The sequence below is a fragment of the Anolis carolinensis genome, chromosome 1, assembly GCF_035594765.1.
Source record: "Anolis carolinensis isolate JA03-04 chromosome 1, rAnoCar3.1.pri, whole genome shotgun sequence".
Taxonomy (NCBI): Eukaryota; Metazoa; Chordata; class Lepidosauria; order Squamata; family Dactyloidae; genus Anolis; species Anolis carolinensis.
Window position 1 is genome coordinate 100,740,873 of NC_085841.1, and position 24,490 is coordinate 100,765,362.

Sequence of the window (24,490 nt, forward strand, 5' to 3'; positions counted from 1 at the left end):
TACAAGAACAGTTTATTTATACGCTTTAGGTCCAACCTATCTTCGAGACCACATCTCCTTTTACAAACCGGCGCGGGCATTGAGATCTGCTGAGGAAGCCCTTCTCTTGGTTCCACCACCATCTCAAATACGGTTGGTGGGGACGAGAGAGAGAGCCTTCTCAATGGTGGCTCCCCGGCTCTGGAATACCCTGTCTAAAGAAATTAGTCTAGCCCCCACCCTTCAAGCCTTTTGGGCAAGTTTAAAAACGTAGCTCTTTGGAAAGGCCTTTGAGCCTGTGTAATCTAGTCAGCCTGATGACCCGCCGACTATGTCACGTCACACCTTGTTTTGCAGATAGCTAGCTATTTGCATGTTTTACTGCATTTTAGGAAATTTTATAATTCTTACATTTTTCCTGGGGTTTTATATGTATTGATGTTTTTTATGCTTATGTTATATAGTTATACTTGCATATCTGTATAGTTTGTACTGTGATTTATGTGGCACTATACTGCTTCTGCGAACTGCACTGAGTCCCCCCGGGGAGATGGTGGCAGGGTACAAATAAAGATTTTTTTAAAATATTTATTTATTTATTTATTTAAAGGTGCACATAAATAATTTCCCTTTTTAAATCCATAGAACTTTTCCTTTCCATTTCCACGTAGACAATGTGGAAATCAGTGCTTCTTAGATTAGAGCTAGGATTAGAATTTACATGCAACAGAGTACAGCATAAGCTGGGTTTTCATAAATGCCTATATGCTTTTCTTAAGAGATTGTGTTATCTGCAATACTTGTGTGTGTGAGATTTTTAGAATGCTCATTTCCGTCAATGCTTCCTTGTATAGTTCCTTGTATAGTTCTAGGCAAACAATTTAAAAATGGTGTTGTTCTGCTAGGTTTCTAAATGACTTGAAGGGTAACTTTGTGCTGTTTTTAGATCTTACTGTTTCATGTTATTGAGTAGTGCGTTACATTGTCTATAGGTTTTGAAGCCCTGGATTCTATAGCATTAAACCATGGCAGTTAAAAGTGGTGTCAAACTGGGTTCATTCTACAGTGTAGATCAGGCATGGGCAAACTTGGGCCCTCCCTCCAGGTGTTTTGGACTTCTACTCCCACCATTCCTCACAGCCTCAGGCCCTTTCCGCTTAAGCAGCTGAGGGGGGAAAGGAAGGCTAGGATTACAATTGCTTAATGAGTATGGAGATGATGAATAATTGAGAACATCTCGGCCATGTTAAAATCATATATACACACAATGTGATTACATTTGTTGTGTGAATGCAAAAGAAACCAAGAGCCAATCGCAAGCCAGCAAATCTCAGTGTTATGCAGAACGCTTGCATCCCATTGGAGTTGCCACGGTGAATGGCATTGTTTGTGTTCTTTTCCTCGATGACATGGATGAGACAAGTGAAACAGCAGCAAGGAAAAGAGAGGAGAGGGAAAACCCTTGCGGAGAATGTGGGCCAGGAATGCCATGGCCCCTCTGGGGCTGCAAGAGGTGGAAGTTGCAGGGCTCCTCACCGAACCGGCCTTTCACATGGCAGCATATGCCGCAGAGGTAACGTGCTGCAGGCCTCTCTTCTAGCAACTATGGGTGCATCTCCACTGTAGAATTAATGCAGTTTGATACCACTTTAACTATTTTTCCGTGTCAGGAGTGACTTGAGAAACTGCAAGTCACTTCTGGTGTGAGAGAATTTGCTGTCTGCAATGATGTTACCCAGGGGACACCTGGATGTTTTGATGTTTAACCATCCTTGTGGGAGGATTCTCTCATGTCCCCGCATGGAGCTTGAGCTGACAGAGGGAGCTCATCCATGCTCTTATTGGATTCGAACCACTGAACTGTCGGTCATCAGTCCTGCTGGCACAAGGGTTTAACCCAGTGGTTCTCAACCTGTGGGTCCCCTGATGTTTTGGCCTACAACTCTCAGAAATCCCACCCAGTTTACCAGTTGTTAGGATTTCTGAGAGTTGAAGTCCAAAACAACTTGGTTGAGAACCACTGGTTTAACCCATTGTACGACTGGGGGCTCCTCTACTTTAACTGGCATGGCTCAATGCTATGAAATCTTGGTATTTGTAGTTTAGCAAGGCACTACTTGACAGGGAAGGATAAAGATGTTAACTACAACTGCATGACTCCACAGCATTAAGCCATGACAGTTAAAGAGGTGTCACATTACTTTAATGCAACAGTATAGAATAGCAGTAGAAGCCTCTTGATATCGTCATCTGATGTTCTATTTTATAATCTCGTATTTATATGGACTATATGCCCATTGCATTACAGATGTTTTGTTGCAGTTTTTGAATTAAAGTCAGATACTGTCTGGATAGATTTTTAAAATATAGTTTAAAAAAATAAAAAATGGAATAACCAAACATAACAATTCTAAACATCTTCTAACCATTATCAAACACTCTTACTGCTCTACCAGATACTCCATTCAGATCCTGACTGAATAGTACAGTTATCTCTCCACATTAGTGGTTTTGACTTGCACATCTGTTTATTAGCGGATTTAATTAAAAAATGTACTCTCTAGGAATCTCTAGGTCCGTCGAGGTGACTCTATAGTCGTCTTCCTCCAGTCTTGCTGATGGACTTAGAGGTTTCTGAAGAGAACACTTCTCTGGGAATCTCTACTTCTTCCAATGTGATTTTATATTCAGCATCCAACAGGAGCCCCTGGTAGTACAATGGGTTAAACCCTTGTGCCAACAGGACTGCTGACCTGAAGGTTGAGTTGCTGACTGGAAGGTTGCCGGTTTGAATCCAGGGAGAGCACGGATGAGCTCCCTATGTCAGCTCCAGCTCCCCATGCAGGAGCATAAGAGAAGCCTTCCACAAGGATGGTAAAACATCAAAAACATCCAGGTGTCCCAAGTAACATCCTTGCAGAAGGCCAATTCTCTCACTCCAGAAGTGACTTGAAGTTTCTCAAGTCGCTCCTGACAAACACAAAAAATCCAACAGAAGATGCTGGAAGAACTAGAAATTCCTAGAGTGGTGTTAAAAAACAGCTATGTTATTATTCATTTTTTTTTCACTTTCATGGGAGTCCTAAATCCCTAACCTCAGATTCCTGCCCTCTAATGTTACCTCAGTGCTGGCATAATGTCACAGAAGCAGGATAAACACACTGCACGGTAGGTAATGGGAATGTTGTGGGATTAATGACTTTTGCCCATGCATAGCAGGGGACAGCTTAACTGTGGCAAGGAGGCAGGTCAGCTGTGCACAGAGCAGGGTGCACATGGTGCCACCAAACAAGGATATCAACAAGTTGAAATATTTTCAGAGAAGAGCAATAAAGATAATCAAGTATTTAGAAACCAAGGAATGAATTAGGGAACAGGATGTTGAAGAGAAAAGACTGAGAGATGGTATAATAGCCAACTTTACCTACCTCACAGGATGCCATATAGAAGACGGAGGCAGCTTGTTTGCCGCTGCTGCAGAAACTAGATTAACAGGCAGTCCCCAAGTTATGAATGAGATAGGTTTTGTAGGTTTAAGCTCAATTTGTATGTAAGTTGCAACAGGTACATTTTTAAGTGTAACTCCAGTCAAAAATATGTGTATATTAGCAATGGATGGCACAGGGAATGGTTAACACCCCTGTGGTATTTGTTTTGCTGTCTGTGCCCGTTCAGAAGATTACACTTCACTTTCTGTCCCTGTGATTATTGGATTTTGAAACATTTGCCTTGTTGTGGAAACAAGGATTGGAGATAAAGCTTCAGTAGAGACACCTTTTCCTCATGAGAATAACTCTTTCAGGAGTGAATTTCTCTTCCGAGGGGTAGATTTATCTTACTTTCTGTTGTTTCACCACTACTCTTAACTGTGAGCCATTTGTAAATCAGAAGTTTGTAACTTGGGGGCTTCCTGTACACACAAATAGATTCAAATGAAAAGAAAGAAAATTCCATCTGAACATTAGAAAGAACTTGTTGACTATGAAACGTGTCTGGCTGCTTCAAAGGATAGTGGACTCTCCATATTTGGAGATCTTTAAATAGAATTTGGATGAGCATCTTTCAGGAGTGTTTTAGTTGTCTCTTGCACCATGGCAGGGGATTGCATTCGATGGCCCTTGTATTTCCTTTCAGCTCTAAGATAGAGCCCCTGATGGCGCAGTGAGTGAAACCCTTGTGCCAGCAGGACTGATGACTTTAAGTTTGGGTTGCTGACCTTAAGGTTGCCAGTTCAAATTCAACCCAAGGAGAGCGTGGGTGAGCTCCCTCTGTCAGCTCCCGCTCCATGCAGTGACATGAGAGAAGCCTCCCACAAGGATGGTAAAAACATTAAAAAAATATCTGGGCGTCCTCCTGACATGGAAAAAAAAGCTCTAAGATATTATGATTCTCAGCCATTCTCCACCCACTACTACATGAAGGAAGAACATGTAGTTTGAGAGCAATATTACAAAATATCAGTTGATATGTACTTTGCATTTTAATAATTTTCTTTTCTTGAATATCTAGGCTCTGAGGAGAAATTTTCCAACCAAAATAGCAGAACCTAAAATACTTCCAATGCTGCAATTTGCGTGGGATGAATATCTACAGGAGAAAAAGAAAGTACGCCTTACTTTCCTACTTCTAAAAAAAAGTAAACTGTTCTGAATGAGTGAGATTTTTACCTTTCCTTGAATGGTGACAGGCAGTTTCTACCTTGAATGGTTGCAGGCAAATGGCTTGTTCAGATTTAATTTATAAATTTGTATAATACTGAGTATAAACATGTTGCTTAAGCACAAAAATAGTTTCTATTCCACATAAGTGTTTATTTTTTCTAACATTATGATAGATAGTTTTTGCTTGAGGCTCTCAAAGTATAACTTGGTGGATTACAGACCAGACAACTGTCAAAAAGCCTCTTTGAGTCTCCTTGTGGAGAGAAGAAAGGGGTATAAAAAACATAATTATCATCATCATCAAAAATGGTTAAATGCAGAACTCATACATTTAAGAACAAATACTGTATTATATAAGACAAAAGATGCACCACAAACTACTACGGTATAATGTACTGACCACAAGAAGGATCCAAATTGATTGCGAGAAAGAAACAGCTCATGTTTGCAAAAATGTCATGCAAATATGAAGACCACAAACCATATGGGTCCTAGGAATAATTTGAAATGGCCAAAAGAGCAGGTCATAAAAGGGTGAGGGACATCCATATGCTAAAGCTTGCAAGCTGGACTTAGATGCTCCAACAGAGCAAACAACAATTGTCAGTGCTTTTGAACACAGTGACATTGTGAAGCCAAATTCCATTATCTCTACTTATCTCCTTCCTTCCTTTGCTCTTTAGGTTTTTCCAACAAACACGAGCAGTTTTAAAAATGCTATCATTAACAGCACATTAGGACATTTACTACTAAAGATTTACAGAGTTTAACCTGTGCATATTTGCTTGAAAGTAGATTCGTGGTCTTTAGTTCCAAAAAGGTCCATGAGACCCCTGCTTTCCTCACTGATAGACACAATAGTCTTGCGCTTAAGACAACAAACTTTACCTGCAGACTGAGGTGCTGACATCTTGGCTTATGAGCCAGCCCTGAAGTGTTCTATTTTCCTTATTACATATATCCAAACTATCCAGCTCTTGTGAGAAATATTGCCGGAAGCACATTAATAATATGATACTGCTGTCTGAATCCAAAAAGACAAAAGTGCAGTGCTTCCCAGGAGCAGACTATAGGAATATTTCCAAGTGTAGAAATCAAATGGGCAATCTGATTTTAGGGCAGTCAAATACACATGCTTGGTCCTGAATACAGTCATTGTCTTGCATGTATATAAGTTTCCTTATGGAAGTGATTGACCAACTATATTAATTTAAAGTAGAATTGCACATTCAGTGCCATTGTACCCATATCCATATTTGCATTTGATTAGGCATATAGCTGGATATCCATTGTGCTGGTATAGTTGCATAATACTGTTGTGCCTCAGAATTAATGCATAACTCCAACAAAATCCCTAATGTAGGATCTTGACCTTGGAGTGCTCAGGGAACGTCTGCAAGTGTCTGCCCTTCACAGTGGAAATGCGTCTCATTTTTTCAGATATCTCCTTCTCTGCATTGTTATTGCTCCCATTGCTGTAAAATCTTTATCTGGAATATCTTGCTTTATGATTAAATGTGTATTGACTTGGCATTTGGCCTTCTCATCACAGGAGCTGAGAGGAGAAACATGGGAGTATGCTTCCAACGTAATGTGTTTTGTTGATGGCCAGCTCCTTGGAGATGAGAAGATGTTACTCAAGTGGGCTTATGATGTTTGGGATTATAAAGACTTTAAATCAGAAGCACTTTATGAAGCCATTACACAGGATTTTCTCACTAAATACATGAGAAACAAGAAGGTAGGATCTTGATTTTCAAACAATGTTGACAAAAAAATGGCTACTGTATCGTCTCCTTTGAAATGTGTCTTCATTCTGCCAACATTGCAGACATGCACATCCAACTTCTTTGTCTATTATTTGCTGTGATATCAAAATCAGGCAAACTTTGATAAGCACTAACCCTTTTGCAATCCCACTCTTAATCCTGATTTGAAGAATAGAATTAGTCAGTTTGCCTGACACCCCATTAAACTGTGGCAAGATGAAATGAGAAGCAGGCATCCAGAATCCAAAATTGCCCACAGGGAGACATCTTTGTTTTCTGATGGTTCAGTGTACACAAACTTAGTTTTATGCACAAAGATATTGTGTATAAAATTACCTTCAGGCTACGTGTATATAAGATATGCAATAAATGGAAAAAATAGTATTTCATATACTCTATGTCTTATACACTTGCATCCCATCTATATACAAGCATTCCAATATCCAAAAATAATCTAAAATACAGAATACTTTAGGTGTCAAGTATTTTGGATAACGGATGCTTGAACTTTATTTTTGCATCATCATAGGATGTTTGTCCCAGACATTGTACACATTTTGATTTACTTACTGTAGCAGATTGTTAATATATAGGACTTTCAACATCTGACATTCACTTGGGGATCCAATGAAGTCCATTGCATATGTCAAAATCCAGAGCATATTTTTAATGCACATATCATAGCCTTGACCCCTTCCACACAGCTGAATAAAAGCTGTGAACTGGAATTTATGGCAGTGTGGACTCAGACAATCCAGTTCAAAGCAGATATTGTGGATTATCTGCCTTGATATTCTGGTTATATGGCTGTGTGGAAGGGTCCCTTGTCAAAGCTGAGCAGGTATAGCGTTCAAAACAGTCTGGGTACACTCTGCATGCCACCTTGAGTTTCCAAGTCATATGATAAAATCCCTCTTAAATCGTAATTTTTGTCTTTCTTAAGAGTTTGTGAAGATGTTTGGACACTAGGTTTAATTTTAATTACAACAGGCAGTTTATAAATGTGTAATCAGAACAAGAAAAGTAATGTTAATAATCCAGATGAAGTCTTTTTCTTTCTTTCTTTTTTTGCATATTTGTTAATAACAAGGGTATTGAAAACAACTTTGCAAAACAGCAGCAGAGTGAAGTACAGGACAAACTAGTTGTTTTCTTGCTCATTGGAATTCAGTCCTTTACCTTCTGAAGCATGACTAATTGTCAGAAGGGAGAAGTCTTTATTTAATGATTTGGTGTATTCTACTTTGACCTCCGGGCTTGTTATCTTGGCAGCACATATTTGTATATCTGGAGATAGCGATTCAGGAGGTGACCATTGGAAAACTGCTGATTGAGGTAAGTTGAACCAGAGCAATCAAACCTTGGCATTTGAGATTTGCCCTAAAGAAGAGCAATGTTACTTGTTTAAAATGAATTTTCAAATGCTGGAGGACATAAACTTACACTCAAAAACTTACACTACTGAGGGAGTATAGAATTTGATGGGTCCTATGCTAACTTGGATTCTATGCTTGCTAAGGTAGAAAACATGGCAAAAGGAGAAAGAGAAAAGGGAAATCGCATTACATGGGGATAGAGTCAGTCAAGGAAGCCGCAGCCTTGAGTTTACAAGACTTGGACTGCTGATAACAAAGAGATTTGGAGACCTCTCATTAATAGGGTTGCCTTGTGTTGAGGTTGACTTGAGAGCAGTTAACAACAATAAAAAAATAACAATGTTGGGAATATTATCTTTCGCTGCAAAATCAAAAATGGCTTGATAAAAGAAGGAGACAGCTGTTAAACTGGGAAGCCGCACTGTATCATAATAAGTAAGCTTCGTGAGAGTTGTGATGCCAAAAGATATATGGCCAAGAAGCAGAACACACTGGTAAGGGCATTCAGTTCTGGTGGCAAAATAATGACAGTGAAATTATTAAAGTGGGGTGTAGTCATACGTAATGTGGAAGCAGCACTTGTGTTTCATAGCTGTCATCCCCAGCCCCCATTAATAGTGTAAATTTACACCAGAGGTTGACATGGAGCAAGGCACTCCTTCCCACTTTTAGTGGAACAGGAAAATGTTTTAAAACTTGGAATGCCTCAAGCCATGTTGACTTACAACTTATTTAAATTAAGAACTATGGTTCCTCCCCCACCTATGAACATCTATACCAATGGTTCTCAACCTGGGGTCCCCAGATGTTTTTGGCCTTCAACTCCCAGAAATCCTAACAGCTGGTAAACTGTGTTGTCAAAGGCTTTCATGGCCGGGACCACAGGGTTGTTGTATGTTTTCTGGGCTGTATGGCCATGTTCTAGAAGTATTCTCTCCTGACGTTTCGCCCACATCTATGGCAGGCATCCTCAGAGGTTGTGAGGCATCCTCAGAGGTTGCCATAGATGTGGGCGAAACGTCAGGAGAGAATACTTCTAGATCATGGTCATACAGCCCGGAAAACATACAACAACCCAGCTGGTAAACTGGTTGGGATTTCTGGAAGTTGTAGGCCAAAAACATCTGGGAACCCCAGGTTGGGAACCACTGATCTACACAGATTTGATGAATTAATTAAATGCCTCCAGGCCTTACTACCATGTTTCCCCGAAAATAAGACAGTGTCTTATATTAATTTTTGCTCCCAAAGATGCACTAGGTCTTATTTTCAGGGGATGTCTTATTTTTCCATGAAGAAAAATTCACATTTATTGTTGAACAAAAAATGAACATTTATTATATACTGTACAGTAGTTGTCATCACAAACCAATATAACCAGACAAACTCTGTATCCTATCAAGAATTTCTTGTTACTACCATTATTTCCATGTACAACAATCTATGGTACGTACATTTACCAAACCTGCATGCTCTGGTGTTCTGTTCAGTGGGCATGCTTCCAAACACAAACGGTGCTAGGTCTTACTTTCGGGGGAGGCCTTATATTTAGCAATTCAGCAAAACTTCTACTAGGTCTTATTTTTCGGGGATGTCTTATTTTCGGGGGGAAAGGGTATTTTTGCTCTTGGAAGCTGGGAAGACCAGGTTATTACTTGGACGGGAAACTGGCAAGGAATACCATCTGCTGTAGATTGTATTTCAGAGCAAATGTCAAACAAAAGGTCTTAGTAATAGAAAAGGCATTGTCTCCTTAAAGACAGCAGAGAGAGTATCAGGAAAATTGTTCCTGGAAAACCCTCTTTCCTGTTTTGTTTATTGCTGGATATTGGTAGTTGAAAAGGGTCATGAACATTTGAACTGAAGCAGGAAAGTAATTTACAACCAAATACAAAATCCACAAAATAGTAGGCCAAATGAAATGCACAAAAACATTATGCAAGTGACTGTGAGTTATCATGGAGGTGACAAAAATGCATATACTGTAATTCCTTTGACAGCTGGAGGGCCTGCATTTGAATCTCTTGCAGATTCTTTCTTCACATTTCAAAATTATTACCTTCAGACATGGGCACCAGAAGCTTGCTTTTTAAAAGTCTGAAAGTCTGAAATGGTGTATGCGATATGCACAGAGATTTTCTAATATATTTAGTTCATGCAGTGCTACTCTCCCAACAGATATAATGAGGCAGTTTCTTCTGACTGATCTTGTGGAAACTTACTGCATTCCTCCTCTCTCCGTTTTACAGCTCTTTTCTGATATCTGCCCCAGGACATGTAGGAATTTCAAATGTTTGTGTACAGGGGAGAAAGCGAACGCTGAGACTGGGAAGGTGCTCACTTACCAAGATTCTATCTTTCACCGCATTGTCAAAAATGGCTGGATTCAAGGAGGAGGTGGGTGCAGAAGCCTGTTTATGTGACAAGGCCTAATTGTGGTTTTTAATCCCAACTGCGCTGAATCAAAGGACATTACATAAACATTGACTTACCAGAATCCTATGGACTCTGCTTAGGCTTCGGTGTCCCCTAGTCAATATACATTATTGTGTTCTCCACACCTGTCATCAAAATAAAAAATAGACTTTGGGCCTTTTCATACAGGCATATAACCCAGAATATCAAGGAAGAAAACTGCACAATATCTGCTTCGAACTGGGTTAACCGAATCCACACTGCCATATATTCCAGTTCAAAGCAGATAATGTGGGGTTTTATTCAGCTGTGTGGAACAGGCCTTTGACATAATAGTAATATACATTCAGTAGTAACATTGTGCAGTAGGTTAAGGTAGTTCTCCCTTTGAAATCTTAAAAATAGACCATGCTAGTGTTTTACAGCAACCTTGAATGGAGTCTCCTCCTGATTTGCAACAGATATATGCTCAGATTTTCCTTGCATTGTAAGCCGCCTGAGTCCCTATTGGGAGATGGTGGCGGGTATAAATAAAGTGTTGTTGTTGTTGTTGTTGTTGTTGTTGTTGTTGTTGTTGTTGTTGTTGTTTTGTTCTTGTTTGTTGTTAAAGAAAATAGAGCTGCTTTACAGAAGGGTTTTGGATGAGTGCCTAAGACCCAAAGATATTATTTGTTTGTTAGTGATCCCTTCTGCTAGGTTCTAGGACCCACCATGGAAAACCAAAATTCTTGGATATTCAAGTCCCAATTTATACAATGACATATTAAAATTGTGTCTCTTGATATAATGTAACTAAATCAAGGTTTCAAGTTGTGGCAGGTTGAATTTATGGATATGGAGGCCCAAATGTATTTTTATTTCTCACTGGGAAAAGGGAGAATGCGTTTGAACAGGAATGTTTTTTAAAAAAGATAATAAATCATGGTATCAGGGTGAAACATATAGAAGCTTTTTATAAAGACAGTATTGTGGGGAAGTATTTTGGTCAGATGGAGACAGACTTAAGAAAATAACCACTGGCTACGCAAACAAATCTGCAAGCAACTAGGCTGCAAATTTTTGGGGAAAAACTGCCACTTGCTTCTCTTGTTAGTTAATGTCATGAAATTATATTTTCATATAGGAGTTAGAAGACAGTTAAGGCTTGAGTCCCTTGGAAGTAGACTGTTATGAAAGAGAGCTGTACAGAGCAATATAGTTTTGAAGAGACTTTTAAGACTATAAGTTAAAGATACAAACTGAAATATTTTAAAGCTTTACCTGCCAAGAAATGTACCTGTATATTTAAATACATGAAGTTATGAGTAAAATGAACACATTATTTTAAAGAAGTCTAAATAATAATAATAATAATAATAATAATAATAATAATAATAACAACAACAACTACTACTACTACTACTACTTTATTTTTATTCCCCGCCACCATCTCCCCGAAGGGACTCAGGGCAGCTTACATATGGGACAAGAAGTCCAACAGACATAAAAGCAAACAATCAATTAAAACAAAACCACCACTAAAATAAAATAAGAAGATTGGCGCTCCATGCAGTCATGCTGGCCACATGACCTTGGAGGTGTCTATGGACAATACCGGCTCTTCGGGTTAGAAATGGAGATGAGCACCAACCCCCAGAGTCAGACATGACTGGACTTAACGTCAGGGGAAATCTTTACCTTTTAAAATACCACAATCCATATAAACACAATTAAACATAAGAGAAAAAAAGCAGCATTGAGGCTCCACCAGACCGTGTTCAACAAAAACCAATAACCATAATAACAAAAATGGGTGTGACCAGGCTATAATAGAAACAAGATATATATGTGCCTGGAGCCCCTGATGGCGCAGTGGGTTAAATCGCTGACCTGCTGAACTTGCTGACTGAAAGGTCGGCAGTTCATATCCGGGGAGTGAGAAACTGAAACTATTAGCCCCAGTTTCTGTCAACCTAGAAGTTCAAAAACATGCAAATGTGAGTAGATCAATGGTACCGCTCCATCAAGAAGGTAACGGAGCTTCATGCAGTCATGCCAGCCTCATGACCTAGGAGGCATCTACGGACAACACCAGCTCTTCGGGTTAGAAATGAGATGAGCACCAACCCCAGAGTTGGACATGACTAAATGTCAGGGAAAACCTTTATCTATATATGTGCCCAGTGATCTTCCATTACCCAATAAACAAAAGGAACACCTCTGAAATTCTGCTACCCAATAGGTTATGATCCTAATAGATCATAATCCCCATTAGGTTGTGATCCTAACAGGACATAATCCAAAAGTCCAATAATGTTAATAATCACTTATTTATTTTAAATATAGACATTCATGAAGGAAAAGGAAATGGAGGCGAGTCAATATATGGACCTATCTTTGAAGGTAGGCATGAAATGTGCTGGTGAGACCAAACTAGGACGCCTCATGGATGTAGCCAAAGATACTTTCTGAACATAAAATATATTCTACTGGCTGACTGACTGAAGACGCACAAACTTCTGCACTGTATTTACTTGCTACTAACTCATTAATTGGAATGATTTAATGTTTTCTTATATGATTTACTGTTCCTTAAGAATTGTACTGCACATGTGAAATGTGCTCATTAGCCAGAACATTCATTTGCATTGCAGCCTTATATCAATTTCACTTCCCCACAAAAAAAGGATCAGATTTTATTTATGAAAGAGACTCAGGGGCAACTTAAAGCATTATGTATGCCAAGCCCTCCGCAATTCAGGACTTCTTCACAAGCTGTAACTGATTTTGTTCAGCTTTTAGTCAGAAAATTCAAAGTAGAATAAAGATAAGGAAATGAGAAAATTATATCTGCAGTTAGATATAATAACATAAATACTGGTTTTGTAAGTCATGTACTTTATCAATATACATATATAGGACTAAAATTCTATGTTAATTTACTTTTTGAACTTTCTAAAGTGCATGTACTCTGGTCAGATGACACTTTGAATCTCATGATTTTGCCTGCACACGCTACATGCATGCACTGTTATTTTAGTTGCTGCTGGTTTTTCATATTTGTTGGTTTTGTTTTAGCCACAATATTGTGATCTGCCTTGTATGGGAGGAGGTCCACAGTGGTGATGCCACACTGAGTGAGTGAGACCAACCCTTTGATGCCAGTGCACACGAGGGCACGAGTGAGAAGATGTAAATTAGAAAATGTAAATCATGGAAACTGAAATGTAAAGTCATTCTGTACACATCTTAACCAACTGTTTGTTTTGGCGTTTTTTAGATGAAAGTTTTGCAGTTCGCCATGACAGAAGAGGTGTTTTAGGAATGGTCAACAAAGGACGTCACAGCAATGGATCCCAGTTCTACATCACACTACAAGCAGCGCCTTACTTGAATGAAAAATACGTGGCTTTTGGGTATGTCTATGTTCTGTGTCAGAGTCCATGTACCAATGTTGCAATTGAGAAATTGGGGAAAAGCAACATTCTTTTTATTTATTTGTGTACAGTGCCATCCTACTAAGGCAGGAATGAAGGGGTAGGAGGAAATGGCCATATAAGGAGGTACGAGCAGGCCAGGAACACAGCCGATGGGTTATCACATGGTTTCCCTGAAATCATGTGTTTTGAGAGAAACGAAAGTAATGAAATGTAATACTGCACCACAAATATGCACCAATGGTTTGATATGTGGGCGGTCGTAAACTGAACCCACTGAATTGTATAAATAGACACTCGACCCTGTCTGCGGGGTTCTCCCTTTTCAGCATCTAGTTGTGCGTGGGATGAACCTCTGCAGCTGCAGGAAACTTTTAGTAAACTGCTTTCTTTGGAAAAAACCTCCAGTTGTCTGTCTCCTACTTCCACTGCGTCCGCACAGACACACAAGCCGAGAAGAGGGGAAGTCTGGCTTCCGCTACATTTTTGGTGACCCCGACGTGATTCCACAATAAGACGGGCCAGGAGATCGGAGACGGATCCCGTTGGCGGGACGGTCCCAACTCGGCGGTGGGGGCCAGAGGCAACTACCGTGAGACGAGAAGGGGCCCCTGAATATTGTAAGACCGGCTGCGGTACTTGCCTCTGATGCCAACGCCGGCCGACGGTGGGAGCCGCAACGACAGCGAGGTTCCAAAGGAACCAGGCAGGGAAAAGGATCCAGGGAAAAGTCCAGGGGCGAAGGTTGGTCCGACGTCTACAGCAATCTGGCAAGTATAGTGGTTAAAATGAGACACTAAGGGAACAGCGCCGGGGGGGACACAAAGGTTCCCAGGGAGGTATAAAGGGGTTCTGTCTTGTTATTCCTGACACACACCGTTGAGTGTCCAGGTGCCCAGTCCAAGGCAGTCCCCTCTATTAGGCAGGATGGGAGGCAGTGGGTTCAAATCCACCACCCCATTACAGTGTATGTTAGACAATTTCGGCTCAGTTGCAAGTAGAGCCGTAGAAGGAATTCCCCAGAGAACAAGACTTGTGAGGGTGCCCCAAGACCAAGTCGTGCAGGGCTCATGAGGAGTCGCAACTCCCGGGGAAAGGAAAAAAAAACTGTTTGATTTCTTTGTTATGTGTGGGGAATAATGAGTTTCAAGTTCTGCATGTTTCGTGGTAATATTGAAGTGAAAATGAAAAATGAGTCTATAGATTTACACAAAAAATGTTGAGCACAAATATCTAGAAATGTTTTATTACGGTTGAAAAAATCTGATCCGAAGAGGGTCTGTCTGTGTTAGTTTGCTTTTGCTGACAAGCTGCAGAGAGGCGAGAAAAAGGGAGGGAGTTAAAGTGGTGTTGAGGCTCAGAAAGTTTTTTTTTTCCTTGTTATTTCTGAGGAACAAAGGCTGTTTTCTTAAAAAGTTTTCCTTTGCACCTGGGCCTCATGCCAAAAAGATAGTGGGAAAATCTTGGCAACAGTTCAAGGTAAAAACTCCCTGTTATTCTTGTTAAAACTCAGGAGAAATGCCCAGAGAAAGATAATGGAATTCCAGTGGACAGCCAAGGTCAATGAAAGCCGCTGTAAAAATGTAATGTGAATTTAATATGAAAAAAAGAAAGAAAGAAAATGATGATGTAAATGTGTGTATATATATATATATATTGGGGTTCTGTCTTTCACCTGGATCTTAAATCCTTGCTTTTGGACTTATTTTGGGACAACTGGGTGAGAATGTTTCATGAGCTGAGATAGAGTGTGTGACTTTATCTAAACAACTAACCACTAATCAGAATTCCTGTGGACCTTGTGTGAATGAGATGTATGTGTTGAATTCAAAATGCATAAAGAGTTATAAACAATGTTAGTAGATTTGTTCAGAAGCAATTCGGAAGCTGTAGATATTTTTTTTGGAAAAAAAATGGTCTTAGGCTTGAAAAGAAAAAAAAAATCCTTGTTTTGAAAGAACAATGCTTCAGTGTTTTTAGAGAACATGGTGCTACAGACTTTAAACCCCTTACAGGTTATAGGAAAATGTTGGAGGTTCTTTTTTTTTTTGCAGCACTTTGGAATACAAGGAGAGGAGTTATTGGTTGTAGAGACTTTGTATGGAAAACTGTCACAAGTTGGCAGTGCAAGAAAATATATATATATATATTTGTTTTTGAAAAAAAATTTACCCCATATTCCTGACACAGAAGGATTAAGAACTGACATTGATTTTTAAATTTTTGATTGACATTTTATTCAAAAAGGGAGCTAGTGCCCAAGTGATAAAAAGTTATCCTTTTGAGAACCAAAGACATGATATAATTGGCTACGTCTTATGTTGCTTCATAATAATTTTGTGAGATTTGGATTCTGGACTTTGTGATTTTGGCCCAACTCTTTCTAAAGGTTACGGAAAGGAAGGACTAGGACTTTTGTAAACGGGACATTAGATCATGCAAATAGGGGCATTTTTTTTCCCATCGCCCCCAGCCTGGATTTTGCCAGATTTGAGAAGCGGCAGGAGGCTTTTCAACGTGTGTTACTAACAAATTTTGAGCTGTTCAACGAGTCGGTGTAAAAGGGGAATTGAGTAAGTTTAACACTGCAGCAGGACTGGAGTGGAAGATTGCATTGCAGCAAGTGGATACACGATTGTTAAATCGTTTGCGGAAAGGAAAAGAAAAAGATGCGGAGAAGAAAGATTTTGTTGGATTTCAAGACAGATGAGTGTGTTGTCAAAGGGACAACCTCTGAGGAGGCCTGCCTTGGATGTGAGCGAAACGACTAGAGAGAGTGCTTCAAGAGCCATACAGCCTGGAAGGATGAGTATTTCCCTCCCCTTCTTTTCCCTCTCATTGTTTTTTTTGCTACAGGTCCTGAACTCCTGTATGGGATAAACCCAGAAGTCTATGAGACAAGTTTATTGAGAGGCCTGGGAGGGCCTATAGGTGTTGCTGAGTGCTAAGGCTGTGATGGAGTGTGGCATAAGGCTGGAGGCTGTAAGGGCTGACCAACTCAACAACATACAATTTTCTATTTTGACCCAACTCTCCTGGATAGGACCTTTTGTAATGGGACATTGCAAATAATTCGGATTTTTGACGGATTTGAGAGACAATGAGGGACTTTTTCATATGCCATCTAACAACCTTGCTTTTTAAGCCAAAAGGAGGATATAGCACGGAGGCAATGTGACAAAGAATAAAATAAGTTAACCATTGCAGCAGGACCAGAGTAAAAAGGATTACTGCAGATCGCGAAAGAAGGCCCATGGAGGAATCATTTCTCAAGAGGCCATGGAGGGGTCGTTTGGGAGCTGAATAGTGGCCTACCTGCCCCACCCGTGGAGAGACAAGGGATTTCAACAAGATTGGCTGAGACAAAAGTGATGCCGAACAGGATGATCGACAGATGGGTAATCCGTTCCCCCTCCCCCATTCTCTCTCACTGTCTTCCTGCTTTCTTTTTCAGCTTTTTTTTTTTGGACTCCTGTTCCTAAATTGGAGATCCATAAGGCATTGTTACTGAGAGGCCTGTTTTCCAAAAATGGAGATCCATAAGGCATTATTACTGGAAGGCCTGTTTTGGAATCCAAAACAGTTTAAGTCTACCCCACCCACACGCTGGGTATACTAAGTATGACAGCTAAAGCCCTGTGAGAGATGGAGATTTTCTTTACAGACTTTTCTTTACACAGAGACAATTCTTAGAGACTAGAGACTTGATTGGACAAAGAGACTTTCTTCAAATTAACTGAACATTATTCCTTTGATCAAGGAAGAGGAAACACATCCCCAGTTTGACTTTATGCCAAAGACTGAAAAGACCTGAAAGTTGGACATGTATGTGAATGGCCACCTCTGGCCATAGCAACTAATCCATCATCGGAAGAAGCCAAATGACTGGGCTAGATCAGAATTCTACTGTGGACTATGTCCTTTCTAAAACCGGATTAATATTTTTAATCCTCATGTGTTGTTTACCTCTGGTGATGAAACTATGTACAAATGCTATTCTGCGCTCATTTTCCACTGAAAAGATAGCTTGGCTGCAAGCTAGAAGGGATTGGAGGGACCCATAAGTCTGCTCATTTAGTTTGCTTCAGCTTTTGTATACACGCTTCGCAAAAAAAAAAAATGGGGGAATAAGGCAGGAATGAAGGGGTAGGAGGAAATGGCCATATAAGGAGGTACGAGCAGGCCAGGAACACAGCCGATGGGTTATCACATGGTTTCCCTGAAATCATGTGTTTTGAGAGAAACGAAAGTAATGAAATGTAATACTGCACCACAAATATGCACCAATGGTTTGATATGTGGGCGGTCGTAAACTGAACCCACTGAATTGTATAAATAGACACTCGACCCTGTCTGCGGGGTTCTCCCTTTTCAGCATCTAGTTGTGCGTGGGATGAACCTCTGCAGCTGCAGGAAACTTTTAGTAAACTGCTTTCTTTGGAAAAAACCTCCAGTTGTCTGTCTCCTACTTCCACTGCGTCCGCACAGACACACAAGCCGAGAAGAGGGGAAGTCTGGCTTCCGCTACACTACCTTTCTTCCAAAGCAATATTCAATGGGTTCTTAAGTGATCTCCCATTTAGGTCTGTTTAGATCAGTGTTTCTCAACCTGGGGGTCGGGACCCTGAGGGGGGGGGGTTCAGAGCGGTTGCCAAAGACCAGTATTTTCTGTTGGTCATGGGGGTTCTGTGTGGGAAATTTGGCCCATTTAGATCGTTGGTGGGATTCAGGGGGCTCTTTGATTGCAGGTAAACTATAAATCCTAGCAACTACAATTCCCAAATGTCAAGGCCAGTGTTCAAATTTGGGCATGTTGAGAATTTGTGCCAAGTTTAGTCCAGAGCCATCATTGTTTGAGTCCACAGTGCTCTCTGGATGTAGGTGAACTACAACTCACAAACTCAAGATCAATGCCCATCAAACCTTTCCAGTATTTCCTGTTGGTCATGGGAGTTCTGTGCTATGTTTGGTTCAATTCCATTGCTGGTGGAGTTCCGAATGCTCTTTGAACTATACATCCCAGCAACTACAACTCCAAAATGACAAAATCACCTCCCCCCCCCCCCCCCCAACCACAAAAGTATTCAAATTTGGGTGTATCAGATATTTACATTACGATTCATAACAGTAGCAAAATTAGTTATGAAGTAGCAATGAAAATAATTTCATGGTTTTGGGTCACCACAACATGAGGAACTGTATTAAGGGGTTGCGGCATTAGGAAGGTTGAGAACCAGTGGCTTTGCTACAACAAAATGCTTGCCACAGCATGACATGAACTTAGAACTGAGGGAAGAAGTGGTGTAACTTTGTTTCTGTTCCCCCTCTACTTCAGACAGGTACTTGAAGGCTCACACGTTCTCCGGGAACTGGAAGCAATAGAAACATTCAATGAGAGGCCAGTTGTAGAATGTAAAATTATTAACTGTGGAGTTTTCGAGCCATGACTCTGAATGTTAATTTTATTTAGTGAGATATTGTACTGCGTATTGTTTTCTAATCGTAGGTGTTATGATCGTTAAAAATGTTTGACTAATTAAAAGAATCATTAAGACATTTTATATGCTTGAAGTTCTTTCCCTCTCTTCAGGGAAAACACAGTCTTGAGAATATGAGGTGTTGAATGTGTAGATGAAATGGGTATACTGCAACCTCCTAAAGCTCTTTATGCACCTGATGGCCATTTGACATACCAGTGTTCCCCCAGGAAAAACTGATTTTTTCCTCCATTGGGAATAACGCATTTGACCTAAAGAAGGGAACCAACACACGTAGCCATAATTAGACCTCACTTCCAGTTTTGATCCCCCCGCCCAACACACATACACACACACACAAATCTCTGGGTTTGGTGTGTCCCTAAGTCGGTTCTCATCCTGGAAATTTGGCTGCTGGACTATTGAAAGCTGCCCATCATCCCTGATATGAGAAAACCCAAGGAGCCTCCTTTCTTCCTTTTGTAACTCCAAGTAAGCAGACAGGAGCCCAGTCCAGGACTGAACCACCATAAATGAACAGGAGAGGCTTAAACCTCCCTGCCTTCCAGCTTGTTTTCTCCTGTATCTTTCTCTCCTGTGCAGGAGCAAAATAAGAACAACAATAGTAAACTTAATTGGCACCCCAGAGGGACAGATATATTAAAAAGAAATTATCAATGAGAATTTTTAAACCTTGTCTCATAGTTCCACTTCACATTATTAAGAGGCAAGGGAAAAAGGTTAAATTTCCTGCAGATTATGCATTTAACCTAACATATCCCGTAGTGCAGTGATTCTCAGCCTGTGGGTTTCCAGGTGTTTTGGCCTACAACTCCCAGAAATCCCAGCCAGTTTACCAGCTGTTTGGATTTCTGGGAGTTGAAGGCCAAAACATCTGGTGACAAACAGACTGAGAATCACTGCCTTAATCCAAGGTGACCTTTATTATTTTTAAAAACCATTCTAGATACTTTTAAGGAACAGTACATTTTAAACATAGATTCACAGTTTTTTTCAGCTTTTGAAACTTTCATGAATCTCAAAAATTAGTTGCTATGAAATTAGAAGAGAAACTGAGTCTTGCATGACTGTATAAACGTTGCATGATACTATTTGCTATTCCTTCGCCCAGTAAACTAGAAATGAGAGCATACCAAAACTTGACAAAAATATAGCAGTGATATTATTTCACACTGAGATCATGATGTGACCACAATGCACTGGCAAAACATTGAATCAGAACTCATTTTCAAGTTAATTGCAGCAAAAAAAAAAAAAAAAAAAACATGTATAGAAATAGCATCCAAGTGCCCGGCTTTAGGGATCTATGTTTTTTTTAAATGTCTGTGTGCTAAAACATACTCAGTACATGGTGATAGTAGAACCTTGGTAGCAGTAAAATTCACTGACAAGGAAATGTTGGAATTTTCTTTAATGAGAAGTTATTACTGTACAGCAAAGTTACAAATGAAGAAAAATTGGGCAACTTCTCATTTTCAGTCTCCCAAACCCCACCCCCTCAGCTCCATCCCATCTCCAGGTCTTCTAGTCTGAGCTGGTCCATGTTATCAAGCTCCTTATTTATTTACAGTATTTATATTCCGCCCTTCTCACCCCGAAGGGGACGCAGGGCGGATCACATTGCACACATATAAGGCAAACATTCAATGCCATAACATAGAACAGAGACAGAGACAGACGCAGGCACGGGCTGGCCTCAAACTCATGACCTCTTGGTCAGAGTGATTTGTTGCAGCTGGCCGCTATCCAGCCTGCGCCACAGCCCGACCTTCCCAATCAGGGCTCAGATGTTTTCATTTGTTGACTTTGGTTAAGAAACTCATAGCAAGGTCCTGGTGTCTTGAACACACCATATATGGATCCATGACACAGCAGTCCAAAATCTCTCCTCTCATAACATGTTACTCATGCAACATTTGTGAAGATTTTTTTTTTCTGAGTCCAGTGCTCCAAGAAGCCCCCTTATCTTACACACTGGCAAAATGCAATGTGAAGGTTCATATGCCTCATGTGAACATTCACATCAAAGAAATGCAAATGTTGGCTGTAAATAGTACAGTGTGGAGGAAGTCAGGAACATTGCTCAGCTGCAGCAATATCATCCTGGCAGCACAAAAGAGTCAGCTGCCAGTTGCAGAGCTCGTGCATAATATAAACGTTGTGCCCTACTACAGCCAAGATAGCAACTGTTTTTCTGACAACGGTTTCAAAGAAGTGAAAGTAGGTTCTTCCCCTTCTCACTGAATCACCAGAGCAGGTGCAGGAGCTGCTTCTTTCAACCCAGCCAGAACTGAATGTCGAAAAAATATCAATACTGTGAAATGCCAAATGGAGCTTCCACAAGCCGTGGATTTGAAAAGAAGCCTTGGAACGCATCCATCTCAGTCAGAACCAAGGAGGGTAGCTTCAGATAGCACCACAGGCATCAAGTCCAGCCTTAATGACTACACCCTCATATTATCCAATATCTAGTTCAGGGGGCAGAATGGCCTGGGGGCTGCATGACCCCCCCCCCCATATTTTATTTTATTGCAGCCTTCAGTCTTTGCTCAGCACTGCATGACCCTGAATCCACATGTTAAGAAAAAATGGATGTTTTCAGCACAAATTCTGGAAGCCTCCAGCAAAACAGAACATCTCCAAACACTCCAGCTCTCAACTCCAAAGGTACCAGACAAACAACCCCTAACCGCCAAAACTGCCCAACAAAATTCCTAGAGAAACCAGGAAATTGTCTTAGATCCCAAATGTGTGATGCAGTTTGCTATAAAATAATAAAATTGGTCCTTAGAGCCACCAAGCATGCCCATCTATATTAACTCCCTGAGTTAATGATTTGCTTATGTCTATGACAGTAATTCTGTCTTCTGGACATGATCGTATTGAGAGATTTCACACAAAAATTAAGATGTAGGTTCAAAATATATGTAAGCAGGTGGGAATATGGATCTTTACCATTTGCTCCAATTGCCTCCATTTGGTGGCAACAGTCCTGATTAATCAATCCCCTGTCATTCTAATTTTTAGCTGCTTTTTAAAAGTAGGATTATGTAAAACCTATCTTGTTCTTTCCTCAGCATTTACTACATTGCTTCCTTGTGCTCCTAGATAGCTATGAAAGTTTGCACAGTGACTCAGATCCACACCTGGGAGTTTTCCTTGGCTTTTGTTTCTACCTTACTTCTCAAAAAGGTCAGTTAAGCAAACTCTTGTGCACATATTGGCAGCTTAAGACATACAGATTTATATCTACATAGACATTCCCAGTGTTGTGCCACACGTTCTATATTATTTTCCACCTTTACATTTAAATGCATGTATACAGTTCACCACCCTTATCCATGGGACTCAATATCCACACATTCAGTTATCGATACTCCAAAAAATATTCCACCCAGAAGTGTTCGTGGGCCTCTCTAGGTATTTCAGTGCTATGGTATGGTATGTTTCTGACCCAAATATAGTCAAAATACAGGGGTCAGTGTTTCAGGTATTTCAATATTACAAGGAGTCTTGGAGCATATCCTCCATGGATGCAGAATTCATAATGCAATTTCAAAAAGAGAAAGAATAATGTTGAACTTCTGAACACTAATTTATAGAACATCCTGGATGCATAAATTACATATCGCAAAAATAATATTTTGTATACCATAATTTTTTAAAAAAGGTAAATGTGCAAATGATTCCATTACCAGTACAAAACTGTTCCCTTTAGAAATATTAAATTGCAAATCACATGCTTTTGAATGACAGTACCCAAATTATTAAACAACAAACAACATAAAACCTGACCTTTTGTATGCATTAGTTTGCGTTTAAACAGAGAATTCATAAAAATGATAAGACAGTCTGATTGGAATGAAAATTTAGACTTGGAGCATCCTTTTTCATTCATGATGATACTCAACATTCACTACTTTTATTCCTTTAAAAGTCACTTTGGGGTGACTCCTAGCACACCTGAACAGATAAAACGCAGTCATCCCACCAGAAGTAAATTAATCTCTAAACGCTTCTGATGTTTAGGGTGGAATTAGTCAGCTACGGCTGCGGATGGACTGACCCCATTAGCAAAACAGAGACCATTTGGGAGGGGATTCCTTCCTGCTCCCCTTGCAGTCCCTCTCTTCCCACGTGCCCTCAAAATGTACTCTGGAGATTTGCGGGGATTGTTTGGAGCAGATTTCATGAGGGCACAGGGGACAGCAGCGAGGAGAAAAGCCCCTTGTGTGAACAAAAATCTGCTTATACAACATTGAATTCCCAACCCCTAATCGCTTATGCTGCTCTCTTGTTTTCTGTTAAGCTTTACGGCTGTTTTGATCTCGTTTGATATGTCTTCTGATACACATTCAGATTCTGGTTTCCCCCTCTCACTGGTTTGCCTAATCATTTGCCTCTTGTTTTATCTGATGCAAGGTCAAACTGAGGTAAAGGAAGGAGGCTGAGGAAGTGTAGAATACATATTCTTTAATATCCAAATGAAAACATGCTTATATTGGTTATATTTCCATTTTCTTTGAAACACTAAAATCCAGTCTTTCTTTTTTCTTTTTTTTGACAAGCTCCTATCTGCCATTGTAAAAGGACTTTGTCCTACTTGTTGTAATACTTGTAACAGAGTATTTGTATAGCTCTAATCCTGTTAGGCAGAGCTCTGTCAGTATGCAGAATGCAATCTCCCTTGCTCCCCCACACCTGCACATACATGCACAGAGTGAGAATTATTTAGATGAGTCCTACTAGTTTTAAAGTTTCAATCACCTTATCTTAATTTAAAACGGATAAAAACTTATTTGGATTGCTGTGAGTTTTCCAGGCTGTATGGCCATATTCCAGAAGCATTCTCTCCTGACTTTTTATCCACATCTATGACAGGCATCCTCAGAGGTGTGAGGTCTGTTGGAAACTAGTCAAAGGGGCATTTAGATATCTGTGGAAAATACAGGGTGGGAGAAAAAACTCTTGTCTGCTTGAGACAAGTGTGAATGTTGCAATTGATCAACTTGATTAGCATTTAATGGCCTTGCCAATTCAAAGCCTGGCTGCTTCTGAGGATGCTTGCCATAGATGTGGGTGAAACATCAGGAGAGAATGATTCTGGTTCTGGAACATAGCCATACAGCCTGGAAAACCCACAGCAACCCAGTGATTCCGGCCATGAAAACCTTCAACAACACATTATTTGGATTTGTTATTGATACACCTGAACTTGAAACTGTTTTGGAGTCTGGAGATGACCACTTAATTGCTAAGTAGTATAAATTGTTGAAATATGAAATGGAGGAAGAACAGGTGAAAGATTGTATGGTTAAGTGGGCATAAAGTTTTGGTAAACAAATACAAATGGAACAATGGGAAAGGTTTTGAAAT

General features: G+C 40.2%; 1 protein-coding gene across 3 annotated transcripts; it reads left to right on the forward strand.

Moving 5' to 3' along the window:
• Nucleotides 1-1,356: 1,356 nt before the first annotated feature.
• On the forward strand, nucleotides 1,357-19,177 carry ppil6 (peptidylprolyl isomerase like 6). 3 transcript variants are annotated; one of them, XM_062969008.1, is made up of 8 exons: nucleotides 1,360-1,552; nucleotides 4,489-4,584; nucleotides 6,193-6,381; nucleotides 7,682-7,744; nucleotides 10,035-10,182; nucleotides 12,526-12,582; nucleotides 13,460-13,595; nucleotides 18,956-19,177. In XM_062969008.1, exons 1-8 carry the CDS (start codon nucleotides 1,451-1,453, stop codon nucleotides 18,996-18,998), a joined length of 834 nt encoding a protein of 277 aa, XP_062825078.1. In that variant the 5' UTR covers nucleotides 1,360-1,450; the 3' UTR covers nucleotides 18,999-19,177. The 3 variants fall into 3 exon arrangements, with proteins under 3 accessions (XP_062825077.1, XP_062825078.1, XP_003215664.1); XM_003215616.3 differs by having other exon boundaries at nucleotides 1,366-1,552; nucleotides 18,952-19,177; XM_062969007.1 differs by lacking the exon at nucleotides 12,526-12,582 and having other exon boundaries at nucleotides 1,357-1,552; nucleotides 18,952-19,177.
• Nucleotides 19,178-24,490: the final 5,313 nt, after the last annotated feature.